Source organism: Miscanthus floridulus, chromosome 19, assembly GCF_019320115.1.
Source record: "Miscanthus floridulus cultivar M001 chromosome 19, ASM1932011v1, whole genome shotgun sequence".
In the NCBI taxonomy this organism is placed as follows: domain Eukaryota; kingdom Viridiplantae; phylum Streptophyta; class Magnoliopsida; order Poales; family Poaceae; genus Miscanthus; species Miscanthus floridulus.
This window is the reverse complement of record NC_089598.1, coordinates 81932480-81949831: the sequence shown is the minus strand read 5'-3', so window position 1 is coordinate 81949831 and position 17352 is coordinate 81932480. Positions and strand designations below refer to the sequence as shown.

General features: G+C 44.0%; 1 protein-coding gene across 1 annotated transcript; it reads right to left on the bottom strand.

Annotated features, from left to right (window-relative positions):
* Nucleotides 1-15475: 15475 nt before the first annotated feature.
* On the bottom strand, nt 15476-17021 carry LOC136528141 (F-box/kelch-repeat protein At1g80440-like). Its single transcript, XM_066521054.1, has one exon. The coding sequence runs from the start codon at nt 16851-16853 to the stop codon at nt 15678-15680; it is 1176 nt and encodes a 391-aa protein (XP_066377151.1). The 5' UTR covers nt 16854-17021; the 3' UTR covers nt 15476-15677.
* Between the last annotated feature and the right edge of the window lie 331 nt (nt 17022-17352).

Below are 17352 nucleotides of genomic sequence, written 5' to 3'. Positions count from 1 at the left end.
CAAGAGGTGGCAAGTCTACTCGAGATCCTTATATCCGACAAGGACAGGTAAGACACCGGCAGTAGTACAAGAGGAGAATAAGGATGATGAAGTTGAAGAAGTTGAGCCACAAGCACAAGAAATGATGCAAGATTTTCATTACACCAACCTCCTACTGTTTCCACGCAAGAATCGAAAAGCTAAAATGGATGAGTAGTTTGGTAAGTTCGTAAAGGTAATTCAAAAATTATATATCAATATTCCTCTGCTAGATGCCATATAGGTACCCACTTATGCGAAGTACCTCAGAGGCATCCTAAACAATAAAAGACCACTACCCACCACCGAGGTAATCAAGTTAACGGAGGAGTGTAGTGTAGCCATCCTAAACACATCACCGATGAAGAAGATGCATCCAGGATGTCCCACTATTGATTGTTCAATCGAAAACAAAAATTTTGAGAATGCACCTTGTGATCTTGGAGCAAGTGTTAGTGTCATGCCCAAGAAGGTTTTCGACAAGCTGAACTATTTAACACTCACGCCAACATCGATGTGCCTGCAACTAGCCGACCAATCGGTTCGCTACCGTGCAGGAATCGCCGAGAATATTCTGGTAAAAATAAGAAATTTCTTTGTTCCAGTGAATTTTGTAGTACTTGACATGTAGGAAGACATGAAGGCACCTCTCATCCTTGGGAGACCCTTACTAAGCACTATAAATGCACACTTGCTATCGGAGCCGGAGAAATTAAATTTCATATCAGTGGCAAGGAAGAGCGATTCGCATTCAAGCCAAGACCGGAACAATGCTCTAATTTAGAGTGGCGTGAGAAGTAAGAACAACCATCAAGGTCTCCATCTTTGAGACCGACTGATGCACCCAAAGAATAAATACAACCGGAGAAGTCTGGTTCGGTAGACTTAAAATTTTGAACCCTCACCGGGAGGTAAAATCGGTAGCTATTTATATTTACTTTTTACTTTGCATAAATTTATTTTTACCTTAGCATATTTATTTTTCTGCATTTGCATTGCATTTGGAAAAAATAAAATAAAAATTCTTATCATGACATTATAAAATTGATGCCCCATGTAAATAATTTTTACGAAGCATAAAAACCCGTAATAAATATTTACCGTGGAGACGTAAAAATTTAAAAATACCATCCATTAATCTTCCTATATTTTATAGTATCATAAAATATTTTTGCATTGCTCATATATATGTGTGTATACGGTAGAAATACATACAACTGGGACCGATAGAAAACATGGAGGGCCCACTCAACCACCACCCATCACCTCCATTTCCTCCTCCATCTCCACTCAGGTCATTTCTCCACCGAATTTCCACTGACGGCCATCCATTCTTGCTTAAGTGTGAAGCAAACAAATATCTATACGAAGGGGAGGCTAGTTGGCCACCATGGGGGACTGGTCGACCCCACCATTTGGTCGGCCGGCCTGCTGCTGTGCCGCCTATAAATGGCACTCCTCTTGTTTGCTCTCGGCTTCACACACACTCACAATCCAGCATCCAAGTTTGAAATTTCAAATCCCCAAGTTCGTAGTTTGGAAATCCACTTAATAGAAGCATTGTTGGGGTTGGGAAAGTTGAGAGAGAGTGAGACTGAAAGTGTTATAAAAAATTTGAAGAAAAGTGAGAGAGGTTAAGAGTGGAAGTGTTGTTAAATTTAAGAGGGAAATAAAAAAGATTAGGGTGAAAGTTATGCCAAAATCTTGATTAGAAAATCTATTAGGCAATCAAGAATGACTAACCCTTGAATGACTAACCCTTGGACGACTGACTTCTAGACGGCTAACCGCTGACTTTTTATTTTCCTAATCTATTCTACGAGTTATGTTGTCTGTTTATTTTGTAGGAAGATGAGCAAGCTCAAGCGCATGGCATTGTTCCATTCGACGAGAAACTTCTTCCTGGGAGAGTACTGACATGCAGATCGACATTCCATCTTCGGCTATCGAAGCGCCACTGCAGTCATCCTCAGCCGAAAAGAACATTCTCCTAGAAGAGAAGCACCTAAAGTTCTGGAACAAGATGGAGAAAGATGCCTTCAAGCAACTGAAGACCCGAAGGTTCATTCTTACCCCTGCCTATGACCCAGCCCTTCTGCACACAACAGGTATGGACCTCAAATTTGAAATCATATTTAGAACTATTGGATGGGAAAATGTTTAGCAAATTGATGAGTCAGGATCTAAACTCTTAACACTAGAATTTATATGCACCTTGCAAACCACTGATACTGAAGTTACATTTAGACTGTTTGGAAAAGTTTTTTCTATCCCCTGGAAGTAGTTTAGTGAGCTTCTAGGATTTAATGCATAGTACGTAGTTGATGTAGACTCTGCTCTACAAGATTATGATAGAGTGAAATTCTAGAGAGAAATATCCAAAAAAAACCCAATTGTCACCGTCCTCACACTAGTGATATCCATCATCCTACCCTGCGCTTCATACATAAGCGGCTAGGATTTTCTTTATTTTCTATAAATGACTTTTGCACCATAAGGATGGATGAACTTAAGTTACTTTATGCCATGGTTAAGAGAAGGAAAGTTTCACCTGTTAAGTTCATGATGAATCAATGGAAGGAAGTTTTTTAGCTCAAGGGAGGTGTCGGGTGTACCTCTTTGGTCACTCACATTGCCCAAAATTTAGGTCTATTGAAAAATGCTTCACTCTCTTACATTGAGGATATTGATTGTTGGTACATTGATTATGAATACTTTCTCAAGGCTCACATGCTAAAAAAGAACAATAATGGTCAACTTGTCATGATGTATCTAGGATATACAACTGAGATTCCATTGCTAGATCTAAACCTCAGTTTGTATGCGGTGAATTCTTTTGTATTTGATCTATAGGTTAAGGAAGTAGGGCCTCGTAGAAGTGCTTCTGCGAGAATAACTCACAACCTGCAACCCAGGTACCGCAACGATGATCCAATTTTGAAGGGATCGGCTTTCACTAGCTATGCAGGCTTGGATCAGCCAGGATCTTCCTGTATGTACCAACCCGAGCAGGCTAGCTGTGAGCAACCCACTCCTCAGTACTCTAAGAGCTCCTGGCAGCATGGCTCAAGTGAGCAATGACAGTATGACAACTTTGACAACTATGAGCAATAGCCCTATAAAGAAGTTTCAAGCGGCCACTAGGGAGGACGTATGTCCTTCTCTACCTATGGCTATCATGATCAGCCAATGGGCTACCATGGCCAGCAGATGGAGCATTTCCACCTCGACACCAGGTAGACAACCATAGAAGAGACGCAGCAAGACATTTAGAACACACTTCACCATCATTCCCAGTGGCAAGCAGAAGAAGTAGATCGTCTCACCAACATCCAGCAGCATCAGCAGCAGGAGAGTGAGAACTGGAACTACCTGTTCTAGAAATTCAACTTCGACCCGCCATTCTGATCGACTACAGCAACACCCATCTTGGGGGAGGAGGATCCCTTGTTATCTAAGGTAAGTTTTCTTTCCTAGCATTTTATTTCTTTTTCCTTTTCTTTAGTTATTTTTGAGCTTGTCTTATATTTATATAAAAAAACAAAATAAAAATTTATCTTTATCTTTTATTAGTGAGGTGTGATCTACAAAAAATAAAAACCAAATAAAAAAGAGTGTGTATAAAGTTTGCTTTAAATTTCTATTTTTAAGAGCTAAATAAATAAAAAGAACTTGAAAGATGATGACTCATAATGGAAATGATGAATAATTGCTCTGTTGTAATTCCTTTCAAGTACCTAGTTTTCAGCCTTGAATTCTCTCGAGTTTTGGATATGACTGTTTTAACATGAGAATTTGCTCTGAACTTGAAACTCGTGGGTAGCAAATGCTTGATCTAACTCTAGGTAATTGACGGATATGATATGAGAAGGTCTGAGTTGCTATTTATCTTGTTCCAAGTGATACTAAATTCTAGAGATTTCTTTTTGAAAAACATAAAAATGCAACATGAAAAGTTCCTGTATGACAAAGCTTGAATTCTCACCAAAGCTACTTGTTTTGCATTGAGTTTAGTCAAGCTTTGTTGATCCTTATGAGAGGTTTGTCATGCTCTTAAAATCAAGATAACGTACACCACCCACATATGCACTACTCCTACACTGGGGGTAGGCGCAAAAACATGCTTTTCATCTAGATCCACCCAAAAATGTTTTACTTCTACACTAGGAGTAAACAGCAAAAACATTCTTGGTAGGCTCCCTCCACCAAATAAATGCTCTATTCTTGTTGTTATCTCTCAAATGTTTGTTGCAGAAAAGAAGCATGGGCTATGCAAGAGTTATTCATAAAAAAAGAGAGAAAAGGAAGTTGAGAAAAAATAGACAAGTGTCCGAGATATTTAAAACACCCGCCTAAAAAAATAAAAGAGAGGAAAGAGATGAATAAGATAGCCCATGTTTTTCTTGCAAAGGTTTTCAAGTTTCAAAAGAGAGATATGTTTTTAAGGAGCATAGTAGAATTAGGTTAGCCACTATATATATATATATATATATATATATATATATATATATATATATATATATCCACCATATGTTCCACACACATGCATATCTTGATTTGATTGTATGACTCAACTCTCTTTGGATCCATTGTTTGACTTTACAATATATGTATTGCAAGTATGCTCTTTCATGTTATCACCACTCCTATGAACTCCACATAAGCCTTAGTTATAGGAAGAAAAAGGCATAACATCAGTATTGCCTTGAGGATCCACAAATACCACATATTTTGAGAGATTTGAGAGTGTCATACAATGTAATCATTGAGTTTTATTTTGAAAACTTGCAAAAACTCCGGAATAATGGTTGAACAAAGAACTTGAGACATAGTGCTTGACTTAATCGTTCTGTCTTTCAATAGCTCGACCCAAGTGAAGGCTACAAGCCCCATGGTTGAAGGTAATATGGGTAAGTTTGAAAGTCAGATCAGTTTGTTCTAATCCAGAGGAGAATTCTTGTTTGAACACATATGTACTTTTGAGGAGTGAAAACATTGTAGCAACTCCTAATCCATTGCAAAAGTTTGGTATTGCTTAGGGACGAGCAAAGGTTAAGCTTGGGGGAGTTTGTTGACGTTAGTTACCATCCTTTATAAACTGTCAATATAACTTGAAATCATACATGAAAATGATAACCAACATAGACTTAGGGGTTTAAACTGACAATTTTCACGAGTTTTGGTGAATCTATGTTTTCAGCAGGGTTTATCCAGAAAACCATAAAGGTGGATCAAATTGTCAATTTAAATCGCGCTTATCCGCGGTGTAAACAACTCTAGATGGTTCCAGAGGACACCAGAAGATACTCCACCGAAGAAGGGCATGAGAGGATGCTAGGTGGGGCCAGCCCTACCCACCTGCAGGCCGGTCGGCCCCCTAGGCCCACCAGTCAGCCTCCACTTCGATGTTGGTTCCTCCACCGCCTTCTAGATTACATCTATGTTGTTTATTCAAGTCGGTTTGATCCGAGGGCTCAGAATTGCTACTCTGGCCTATATATACCAGCCCCTACCCTCCTCCCTGAAGTATTCTATCATAAGTCAAGGTCAGATCAGAAATTAGGGTTTTTAGAGAGAAGAGAATAGAGCTCTAATTCTTTAAAGTTCTAGTATAGGCTAGCTAGCAAGATTTAAGTAGAGTTGGGCTGTTGCTCAGGATTTCGGATTTGCCATCTAGAGGCTACTAAAGCCATTGTATCCCTCTTTATTTTATGACTTTGTGCTACTTCAATACTATGTAGCTATTTATTATGTTCCTAGTTTGCTCTAGTTATATGCTTGATATAGATATGACTGATGATGAATTTATGCATATGTTCTTAAAGTGCTTAGCTCAGTACTCGAGTGAGTTAAGTGGTCAACATTATGTAAGCATGGTGCTTAAATATTATTTACTTGCGGATGCACTCTACACTCCGGGTCATGTGGTAGATCGCGAGTGTGACACTCTTGTTGAGTCCTTTGTAGTCCACTCCCCATTTGTAGAACAAGTAGAACCCGGTTGCGAAGGGAGCCAAGCTATGTTCTTGATCTTTCTTAGTAATGTTCCTTATGCATAGATACAAAGTTGGTTATGCTATAGATGAAAGTGTATATACTTGGATGTACAAAAGACTTAGTAAATAACAAATGACTTAAGAATCTTTTCTCTTAATTAATCTCCTGCCTAGCCATACTATATTTATGAGTATCTATTCTTATCTCTGGATTACTATCAATGCTTTACACTTATCATTATTTATCATTTGGCTTACCCCTGTTAAAACCTGAGAGTTGATGATCTTGTCATAAGTATGCATATTTGTCAATATCTCTAGCCACCCCATCGCTCCTCCCTATGGATAAAATATAAATAATGATACCTGGCATACTCCCGAGTGAAATGCTACATTGGTAATTTATCTGTGCTCTTGCGGATTACTAAGTATATATAAATTTACAAGTGTTCTCAATAATTACCAACAATGTATTTTTGGCATCATTGCTAGGGATGACAACTTAGTAAAGAAGTGATGCTAAGAAATGCCAACACCAACTCTCTCTCTCCTCTCTCTCTTCTCTATTGTAAGAATTCGATTGAGCATTCTAACATGAAGAACTATATGTTCGACTTAGGGCTTAGACACCAAGACTAGGATAAATTATGTCTTGAGTGCTTAACCATTGGAGTCCCTCACATCGACCCACCAATTGAATAGCTAATCACTACCTTTGGTATCAAACCCTATTGGCATTTTTTAGCGCAATCACCAAGTAAGGAGGTTTTAAGTCCATCACTGGCAATGGCGCTAGAAATGCCTGTTGGTATTTCTTAACACCATTACTAAGATTGAGTTAATCTTAGCAACACCACTAAGAAACACCAACTACGATAGTTCTTAACGATTACAGAGAATATCCGCAAGCTCACGGATCTATTGGTGTAGCATTTCACCCGAAAGTATTCAAGGTATCGTTATTTATATTTTTCCAAAGGAGGGCAAGGTATTAAGAGTCTAGCATGAGCATAAACATGATTAAATACTTGCATAGTGGACCATAATACATGACAAGGGTAAAAACGGTATATCATGGATAGTGGACACACATCTGGGCCAACCTCGAGGATAAAAGGAAAACAAAGAATAAAAGAATGTTCCTACATAGAGCCATCATGTTCTAATATAGCCGTGCAAAGAACAGTTAATGGTCATACAAGTTATACGACTAGAGTTAAAACTAAGTGTGAGATGGACGGGGAGATCTCCGAGCACTAGTCCGCTAGCAAGCGCGAGAGATTTTAAGACTCCTACACAATACCTAGACGTGGGGGATTACAAGGGACGAACAGGGTTGTCACCACCTGCCACCTACCCCTCAACCATGGGATACCGTCATATCCGTAGGTCCCGTGTACCCGAGCACCACACCCGTGTATAAGGAAACTACCCATATCCCCCAGGATTTTGACCCTACGGATCGACAAGTAAGAATATGGGCAAACCCGAAGGAACGACGAACCGTCACCCCAACCCTAGCTCTACTTCAACTCATACAAATCATATGAATGATTAAGCATGAAGTTGAACATGTTAAGATCATGACACATAAACTATATGCTAGTTCATATATCATGACTATAACAAGACAACTATACTCTAGTTCTATAGCACAACTACATAAATGATATGAGAGCAAGACATTAGAAGAACTCTTCATAGTATTATTCATACCAAGATGTCACTCTTCTTCCAAGGAGCCAAGCCCTTCTTGATAGCTTTGCTAGCTCCAAATACTACTACTAAAGCTAAGAGAGTACAAGTGGAGAGAGGTGAGGTGATAGCTCCAAATATTGGTGTGTTGAAGAATGAGCCCTACCCCTTATTTATACTAGCTAGAGGTCAGTTTAGGGGGAGTTAAAATAGGAAACTAGCCTAAACCGACCCCAAGCGTCATTAATGCACCGCCTGTGCAAGGTGGGGACAGGAGGAGTTGAGGGTGGTGCGCCCGCACCCCTAGTGCGGCCGCACCTGGGCCGGCCCTCCTTGGCACTGCCTTTGCGCTGTGGGCTGGTGGATGGGCCTGGGCCCCTCCCACGTCGGTGCTCGGCCCAGATTCTTCGTTAGAGTGGGCCTTTGCTTGGTTCTTTGATATAGGATCTGCATTACGCTTTCTGGATTGCGCGCATTTTGATCATTTTCCACTTGTATTCATGTATATGTCCTGCAAAACATGCTTTCTCCAATACAAGTGGAACTAGGTCAATAGTATATGCATATGTGTCAAAAGTATGTTTATTTCTCCTGTTTTGGATAATAATTGGCAGTCGAATGTTGTCGTTAGTGACCGCCAACAAACCCACGACACTTCCTTTCTCGATTAGGATCATAGATGCAGCGACGTCTTTATGCGGGGGCGATTTCTGCAGACACGGTCCAGAGTAGGAGTCCCAACGGCTACAAAGGCCCCAAGAGGGATGGCGTTGGGTTCATGAGAGCGGAGGAACCGGCGGTGGTGACTCCGTCAGGTGAGGCGGTGCCCACCCATGGGTGCGAGGTGGGACACGTTGTGCGGCAGTGATCCACAAGGCAACACTACACATGGTTGCGAGAGCTAGCGGTGACACATGAGGTCGGGATGACAACAGTGGTGCATGAGGTCAGGATGATGGCGATGCAGGGGAACAGAGATGACTGCAACATGTGGGGGCGCTTATGGCATTGGCTGTTGTATGTTGTGGCAGGGATGGTGGCGGCAGCAAACAACGGGAACGGGTGGTGGTGGTGGCGCACTAGGTTGAGATGGCGGCTGCAGTGAGTGGGAAAGAGGAGGTGGTGGCGCGGGCTCAGCGACCGAAAACGTGGAACATGGCCACGCTCCTTGTTCCGAAAACTTTCACGCTCCTAATTTGGGAACATTTATGTTTCCATGTTACAAAATAACACCCCACGTTCCTGTTCCACGTTTCCATTCCCTTGTGGGAATATGGCTGCTAAGGGCGCAAGGGAGGCAGGCCGGGGATGATAGATGGTGGCATTGGATGTGGCAGTGGCAGCGACAACACTAGAAACCTAGACCCGTGCTGCCGACGTGCGTCCAAAAGCAATTTTGTTCAGTTCCATCCGAGGTTAGAATAGCCCATGGAGGCAAGAAAGCCCAACATGAAGGGTTGGTTGAAGCCGGTGCAAATATGTTATTTTGTCTAGTTGGTGAAACAACGAGTAAAATTAGTTTTATTTCTTCTCCTTATTGTTGTTTTCACGTAATTTTCTCTTGCCACCTAGGTGTGTGGATTGCATGACCTGCTTGTACAAACTCGTTCTACCTTTAATGCAAAAACACATAGCTCTCCTGCATATTTCTTCTCCTTGTGGGTTTTTTCATGTAATTTTCTCTTCCCACCAAAGTGCATGGATTGCATGACCCGCCTGTACAAGCTCGTTCTACCTATAATGCAAAAATAGATAGCTCTCCTGTATATTTGAGAAGGGGAAAAACAGTCATACTAAGGGCGCAGGCCATAGAGGGGCGATAGCTTCTATTTGGTGACGGAAGGCGAGGTGGCCAGGTGGTGCCGTGGTGGCAGGGGATCTTAATGGAATTAGTGCTACCAAGTGCCAAAGACAGAGAATTAGTGCTTCCAGAGGATTGATGATTCAAGTCAATGGCAGAGACGGGGCCCTGTTCGTTTCGCTTCAACTATTTCAGCATAAGATCCTGCAGAGACGGGGCCCTGTTCGTTTCGCTTCAACTATTTCAGCATAAGATCCTGACCCTACGGTGAATAAACGAGAGCGGCCATGTTGTCGTCCAAACGTGATGATATATGAAGTGTAATACGTTTCAGTTGATTGTGCATTACACTTTTAATTTAATATAATTTTGGACCTTTTTTTTTAAGTTAATATAATTTTGTACCTAGATACCATATTCCATGTTTTAGGTATACGATAAATGTTCTTCACTAGTTTAGACTTGTCCTAAGTGATACTATTTTAATTTAAATAATTTATTAAAAAAATATCAATATTTATGACATTAAATTAGTATCCCTAGATATAAGAAATATATTTTTATAATCTACTCAGTTAGTGACATAAATGTTTTTATTTTTCATTATAAAGCTGATCAAACTAAAAATAGTTTGACTGAGAAGATGATTTAAGTTAATTTATTTTGGAACTAGGCAATAGTCAAAATATCATATTATGTAGCACACATTGAAGGATTTTTCGATGTTTATACCATCGCTTACTCGCTTTAGATGTGTTAAGATTAATAATTTTGTGATCAATTAGTTAATTAATTAGTTAATTCTGTCATTAGCAACTTCTAATGACGGTTCCTATATAGCCACCTTTTAGATCCCGTAGAGACACCTTTTGGCCAACAACTGTCCTTTGGCTTGTAATATATATCTATGCATATTTCATCATCAATACACATCGGTCATTTTTGCACCGACCACTTTTCACTCGCATTATGTGAGTTTTCTCACATAAAGTTATGTGAGTTTTCTCACATAAAGTTTTTAATGAGGTAATGCTAACGCATAGTAAATGTCATATTATCTATTTTTCCTCACAGAGGTTTTTCGAAGATAATATTTATGACATATTAATCTCTGATCAAACTGTTTTAGACTATGTCTTTGGGAATACCTAAAGGGTCTATTAACATTGGGAGTTATATATATCATGGTGTTTCTCCTTATTTTTCCCACTGGATTTTATGGAGTTTTGCCTGGTATATCGGTATACTTTGGTTTTTTCCCACAGGGTTTTCCAAAACTTTAAGATGACGACTGATGAACAAACATAAACGTCTACGGGAACCAATTGATCAAGGGGGAGTGTTAAGATTAATAATTTTGTGATCAATTAGTTAATTCCATCATTAACAACTGCTAATGATGGTTCCTATACAGGCACCTTGTAGGTCCCGTAGAGACACCTTTTGGCCAACAGGCAACTATCCTTTGGCTTGTAATATATATATGTACATATTTAATCATCAATACACATCGGTCATTTTTGCACCGACCACTTTTCACTCGCAATAAGATGCACTCTTTTTTACCTCAATCCACATGCTTTGAAACGAAGTGCTATAAAAATTAAACTAAGTTCTACCCTAAACTATTCCAACGTACATGAATTTGAGACAGATACGACTATATGGGTCATGCAAACATGGCTTCGGTGTGGGTGTCGCAGACGAACCGCATCAACACGGGCTGGGTACGGGGTGCCTAGATGAACACGCATTGCAAGGACTCCATGAGCCCACGCACTGTGATACAATCGTGTGCTTGGTTGTGACCGTGCCACGAAACCATATGATTACCAGTTCATTAATCTAAGCATGTGTAAGCACTATTATGGGGCTGGTTCAGATATAGTAATCACATTGAATTCTCTGCGCCCTCCCGCAGTTTATATGCACCTTTCGGTCGTTACTTCACTGAGACAACTTCACAAAGTCCAGCTAGAATTATGTTGACAATGAGCTCTTGCATAAACCTATCTACTCCGTACTAGTGCCTATATATACTGCTAGTAGGATACGCTCGATTGCTTTCTTTCAACGAACGCTAAAGCCATACAATGATCTGAACTCTGACGGAGCCAAGCAGGTGTGGTCCGGGGATCGGAGACGATAATGGCTAGTGCGACTTTCTATCAAACGCACGTCCCCGTTGTCCTCTGCAGCTTGATATGCTATGCCAACCGTGAACTTCAAGGGGAAAGCAATCATTGGAGCTCTTCACTAGTACGGGCTGCATAGTACAGTAATAAACTCTGTTATGAGTACTCGCACATTTTCTGATCACAGAAGGCACAAATTTAAGAAACTGATGCAGCATCCCATCGAACTGCAATAAACATCTATAAAAAGTGCAGGGTACATTTCTTGAAGAAGTACTGCCATGTTCGGCTTACCTTATATTCGGCTTCTTTTTTCAGTCGGAACCGTGTTTTTCTCTCACAACAATTCTGCCGGAACAGTGTTTTCAGCCAGTTTCAGCCAAGTTTCAGACCAGTGAACGGGGTCCATGATGTGGGGACGAAGACGAGGAGATCGAGTTGGAATATTCACCACTTTATTTTAACTACATCTCAAATTAAGGGTTTATTCCATCAAAAGTTTGTAGCGTTCCTTGAATAGTACTGAATTTATGGTTGATCAGGCTATGTCTGAAAAAAGGATAGCAAAAGTTTTAGTGTTGCTTGAAAAATGCCAAAGTTAGTTTTATGTCAGGTGATGGTTGTGTCCGAAAAAGATGAGCATATCGGGTGATGGTTGTGTCCGGAAAAGAAGAGCAACAACATAAAATAGTGTAATTGGCCTATGGGTGGGATACACATGGACCGATAAGGCCTATCGGCTGCTCGGTGACCGACTGTCACGTAGGCCCAAGCAGCGACAAGAACCCTCTTGGACGTTGTACAGCCGCCAGGATGCTATATTTATGATTTTTGTATAACAGTTTCTTGATTTGCAATTAATCAATAAAAAATATGTAAAAAAAAAGTGCCGGTGAAATGCAGCATCGGTTGATGCCCTTGCGGCAACCATGGCCTTTTTTTTCTGAGCAAGGCAACCGTGGCCTGGTGACAGACACACGTGTGGCAGCTGCGGCCCACTGGCGACCTTCCGTTCAGATGGCCCAATGACGACCTTCCGTTCAGACGGCCCAGCAGCGAGCATCGTATGACGGCAACCTGATAGCACGGCGGCCAACGATCTCAAGAGTCACGAGTGAAGACTCAAGACCGGCCCATAATTATGAGCACGGGCTCATTATTTATTGAATCATTAAACAAAGTCCACATGAATGTGGCCAGAAGCAAGCAAAAAAAGGCTACGAAGGCGGGCGGACGGCCAATCCAAATCCGTCTATAAAAATAATTTCTAAAACGACTTGAAATCCATTTTTAGACGCGGCGGTTAGTCAACTCTAAAAATGCTTTTATCTTTAGAGCATCTCCAAAAGTTCTCTAATTCTCATCCTAATCTTTGTTTTTAGGAAGACGAGAAAAAACTTCTCTCGAACAACTCCTAGCACTTTCTCTCGTCTTACCGTGTAAAGTTATGCACACTCCCGTCGCATATATCCGGCTCCCCGCGCGGTTTTTGGCGCGGACCTTCCTGTTCCCGCAAAGCAGAGGTCATCGCCGCCGTCGTCGTGCGGAGGAGGTAATCCATGGATCCATTGTCGTTCTGTTCTTCTCGCCGAGGTTAGGGTTTGGTGCCACCGTCTGTGCTGGGCCATGGCTTCGTGCCGCCACCTGGGACAACGAGAGCAGCCTGTGGATGTACGTCTTGGTTCAACTCCATGGCTGCAGCGTGTACGTGTTCGAGACAACACCACGGCGGCGGCGGCGTACGTGAAACTACTGATGACTTTAGCGGGCAAAAAAAAAGAATCGCAAAAAAAATCCAGGTGGGACCAATTTTATTTTTTTTAAAGTCAAATATTAAGTACTATTGGAGATGACTTTTTTCCTCTCAATAACTTTTTAAGAGTTGAAAAACATGGAGGTTTTAGAAGAAATATTTAGAAAACTCTTGGAGATGCTATTAGAGTCGGCTCTAAATTCAGTCGCTAGCCATTTCTAAAAATATATTTCTATAGCTCACTGAATTTAGAGTTGTCTACGACCGTCTCTCAGAATAGGTGCAATATAGTAAAATTTATATTTTTTTTCAAACGAAGTTGGAGTATAACTCCAAGAGATCTACAACTTTATAGTTAATAAATATTTTATTTAAAATAATTTAAATCTCATTATAATTCCGTATAAAGTTCACATTTTTAAATCCAAAATCTTTTAGTTCTACGAATGACCTTAGACGAATAAACGTCAAAAATCAAAGTTATAGATCTCGGAAAGATATAAAACTTTGAGAACTTTTTTTATTTGAAACTATCTATGTGGTCAAATTTAGTTCGAATTTCTCACATATTGAATTTCAACAAACAACCTCCGACGTTTTTCTTTCGAATCTCTCTCTCACTTATCACTGATCGTTGTTTTTCCTTAGATTTTTCATTTCATCCAAGATCGATTTGTGGCTCTCATCGACTGTGTGCCTCCCGGCCCTGTCCACCGTGCAACACAGGGTGGTGGTGCCTCTCCCGCCCTTAACACTCATCATCAATACTCCACCTCTCTCGATTCCGACTACACGAGACGACTGTTGCGGACGGTACTATTGGACTGATCTGTTGATCTCCCAACATTTTTAAACCCAACCCAATCCATTCTGGCGCCGGCGAAGGATAAAAAAGCGACGTCGACCCGATCTATTGATCTCCCAACAGACCTGAAAGCCGTCTCGCTCATCAATCAGCAGCTCATGTAGTAATCAATAGAGTCCACACGCTGACGGACTCGGCGAGACCGCTGCGGTTGCCGAGAGACTCCCAGCGCGCCCCAGGGAAATATCGTCGAAACCGCGGCATGGGCACGAGCGCGACGGCCCGCTTTGCGCGCCGCTGGGCCGAGCCGTAGCCGCCGCAGCAAGTGGTGACACGACACCACCGTGGGCGTGGGCGGTGTCAAGGCTGCATGCCGTACGTGACAGGGACGCCTGCGTGCGGCGCCCGCCCTCCGCAGCTCCTCCGGCCTGCTTTTCCTGAATGGAAAGAAGAAAAAAAAACGTGTTCCGGAGGTCGTTAACGAAATGCGATTCACTTCACACTTCGGGCTCTATGGTTTTGCCGTGAATCTGCGACAGGGCTACAGTTGATACAATGAATAGGCGCGGGAGACTTTAATGGTGCATGAAGGGATGATTATGAATCTGCCAAGGAGTCTCCACTACCACTAGTCCACTTGGTCCGCGTGTATATATCGTTGGAGAATGGAGACCGATGCGGTTAGCTGACCGTGACCGTGACCCAACTCCTTCAGAATTTTCTTTCGTGGTGCAAAGGCCTCGATCGATCTGGATGCGGAGATGTGCTAGTTTTGCTGGCGCAGTTTCCCTAGAATGATGATAAGATTTTGCTCAACTTCTCATAGCGCGCGTGCCGCCAGTGGTGGAAGATATGAACGCTGGGAAACGACGATGTAAATTCAGCGAGAGGACGACAGGGCCTGGCGAGGTATGGATAGGGACAAAAGACGAACTAACGTCCACAATCGCAGAAGCTTCCAAACGATCAGGTCCCCAAAACAGAAAAACTTTGTCTCGGGAAAAACAGGTCCAGCAAAAGCTTCTAGAAACTGATAAGTATACCACTAGTAGCTCCGACTGAGCTAGACTCGGGGTCAGCCGCTGGTGCATAGCCATTTCAGATCGACATTTGCAAGCGCACCGGTAGAAGTAGGCTCCGGCTCTGTTCGTTTCAACTTATCCGCCGTATCTTTTTAGTAAAATAATAATATTTTTTTCACGATAAATCAACATTAGCCTTAACCGTTTTTCCCTCAAGTTGCAAATCGGACCGAACAAAACGTGATCGAACGAAGGCATAACAAAGCTGTCATTGATACTTCACTAATTATACTAGTACAGTACATATCCTACTACTGTTCTTAAACATTTTTTTCCCTTCATTTCGTTCCTCTGCTTGATTTGCTATATACATACAACCGTGAGTAGTAGTAGTGGCAGAAGAAGTACGTAGCGTAGTTCTGTTATGTGTGTACGTACATGTACCCTCCACTTCAGATTTCAAGGAAGCAGGAGGCCTGCACGTGCCCGGAGAACTCCGGCGGCGCGGCGGCGCGCGTCCAGGACGCGCCTTTCCCGGCCTCCTCGCGGAGCACGTACACGGTCTGATCCCCGCCGTGGCACCCGGCCCCGATGACCACGACGCGGCCGTCCGGGATGGCGGAGACGGTCGCCGCGGTGCGCGCGTCCTCGGGCACCTGCGCCACCGGTCGCCACGCCGACGCCGCTCCGGCGACGCCGTCGCGCGCCACGAGGTGCCCATCGCGACTCAGCATGTACATGCGCTCAGACGACCCTGCCCCTGGCGCGGCGCAGCAGGTCCTCGGGCACACGCCGTCCTCGATCATCAGGTCGACGGGCGCCCAGGTGGACGTCGCCGGGTCGAAGCACTCCGCGGAGCCAACGAACCGGCCCTGCGCCTGCGTCGGGTACCCGCCGACGACGAGGAACCTGCCGCCTCCCCCGGCGGCGATGCAGAGCCCGCGCGGCTCGTCGCGCTCCTCCGCCATGTCCGGGAGCTGCGCCCACGCGTCGGCGTCCGGGTCGTAGGCGATCGCCGACCGCAGGGCGTTCTTCTCGTCGTCGTGGCCGCCGGCCACGTACACGGCGCCGCCGACGGCCGCGCAGGCGAAGAAGGACCGGCGCGGGCCCGGCATGGGCGCGCCGCGCCGCCACGCGCCTGTCAGGAAGTCGTAGACGAACACCGCGTCCGTCGGCGCCCACGTCTCCGGGTGCCAGCCGCCGACCACCACCAGCCGCTTCCTCCCCTGCCCGCCGGCGCCGTCCACGGCGGCCACCTGGCAGAAGAGGGGGAGGCTCTCGCTTGGCCACGGCAGGGGCGGCAGCGGCGCCCACCGTCCCTCCACCGGCTCCAGCAACACCATCCGGTACGAGTTCGCGGGGCCTCCCGAGCCCGCCGCCGTCGAGTGCTTGTCCACCGCCGGACCAGCGTCATCGTCAGCCATAGGCGCTGCCGGCTGCGCCTGGACCAGCGCGAGCACCGGGCGCGCCAGCCCCTCCGCCCGGCGCTGCCGGTGGTAGTCCGGCGACTCCACCTCGGTCTTCCACTGGCTCGAGATGCGGCGGACCACCGGCAGCTGGTCGAAGCCCACTCGGACGAGGCACTCCCTCGCCACCTCCTCCGGCAACCCGGGGATCAGCTCGCCCATTGCCGATAATGCTAATGCCTTGATCAGTTGCCTGTGGCCGTTTCTGATGTATCGATCGATTGAAGCTTGGTTTGAGCAGGAAACGGGAGGTTCTTGGCTGCTCTGAGAGCTGTGCTTGTGTGTGTTGAACGGTGTGTTGATGTGTTTGTGTGAGGCGAGTAGCGGGAGCAGAGTGGGCTACTTATACGGAAGAAAAAAACAGAGCAGGGTGCCAGCCAGGGAAGGTTGTGATATTTTTCTAGGGTTGTGTGGGTCCAGTTGCTTCCAGAGCTTTTTGTTTATGGCTTCCATCTTCTGGAGCTAAGCCTATCCGCACTCGTCAACCTCTATTTTCATACTCTAAAAAGAATATTCTATCCTAGTCATCGAGATTCTCTACTCTATATCAATTTCTTCCGCACCCATGTTATCTCTATTCTATACTCTATACCCACTATTCCATATTTTATTCCCCTCCCCCCTTTCTCTCTCTCACCAACTCTCTCTCTCTGCTACAGTG

Excerpts from the sequence above, each read along its gene's own strand:
- LOC136528141 (XM_066521054.1), bottom strand. The coding sequence starts at position 16,853 with ATGGGCGAGCTGATCCCCGGGTTGCCGGAGGAGGTGGCGAGGGAGTGC.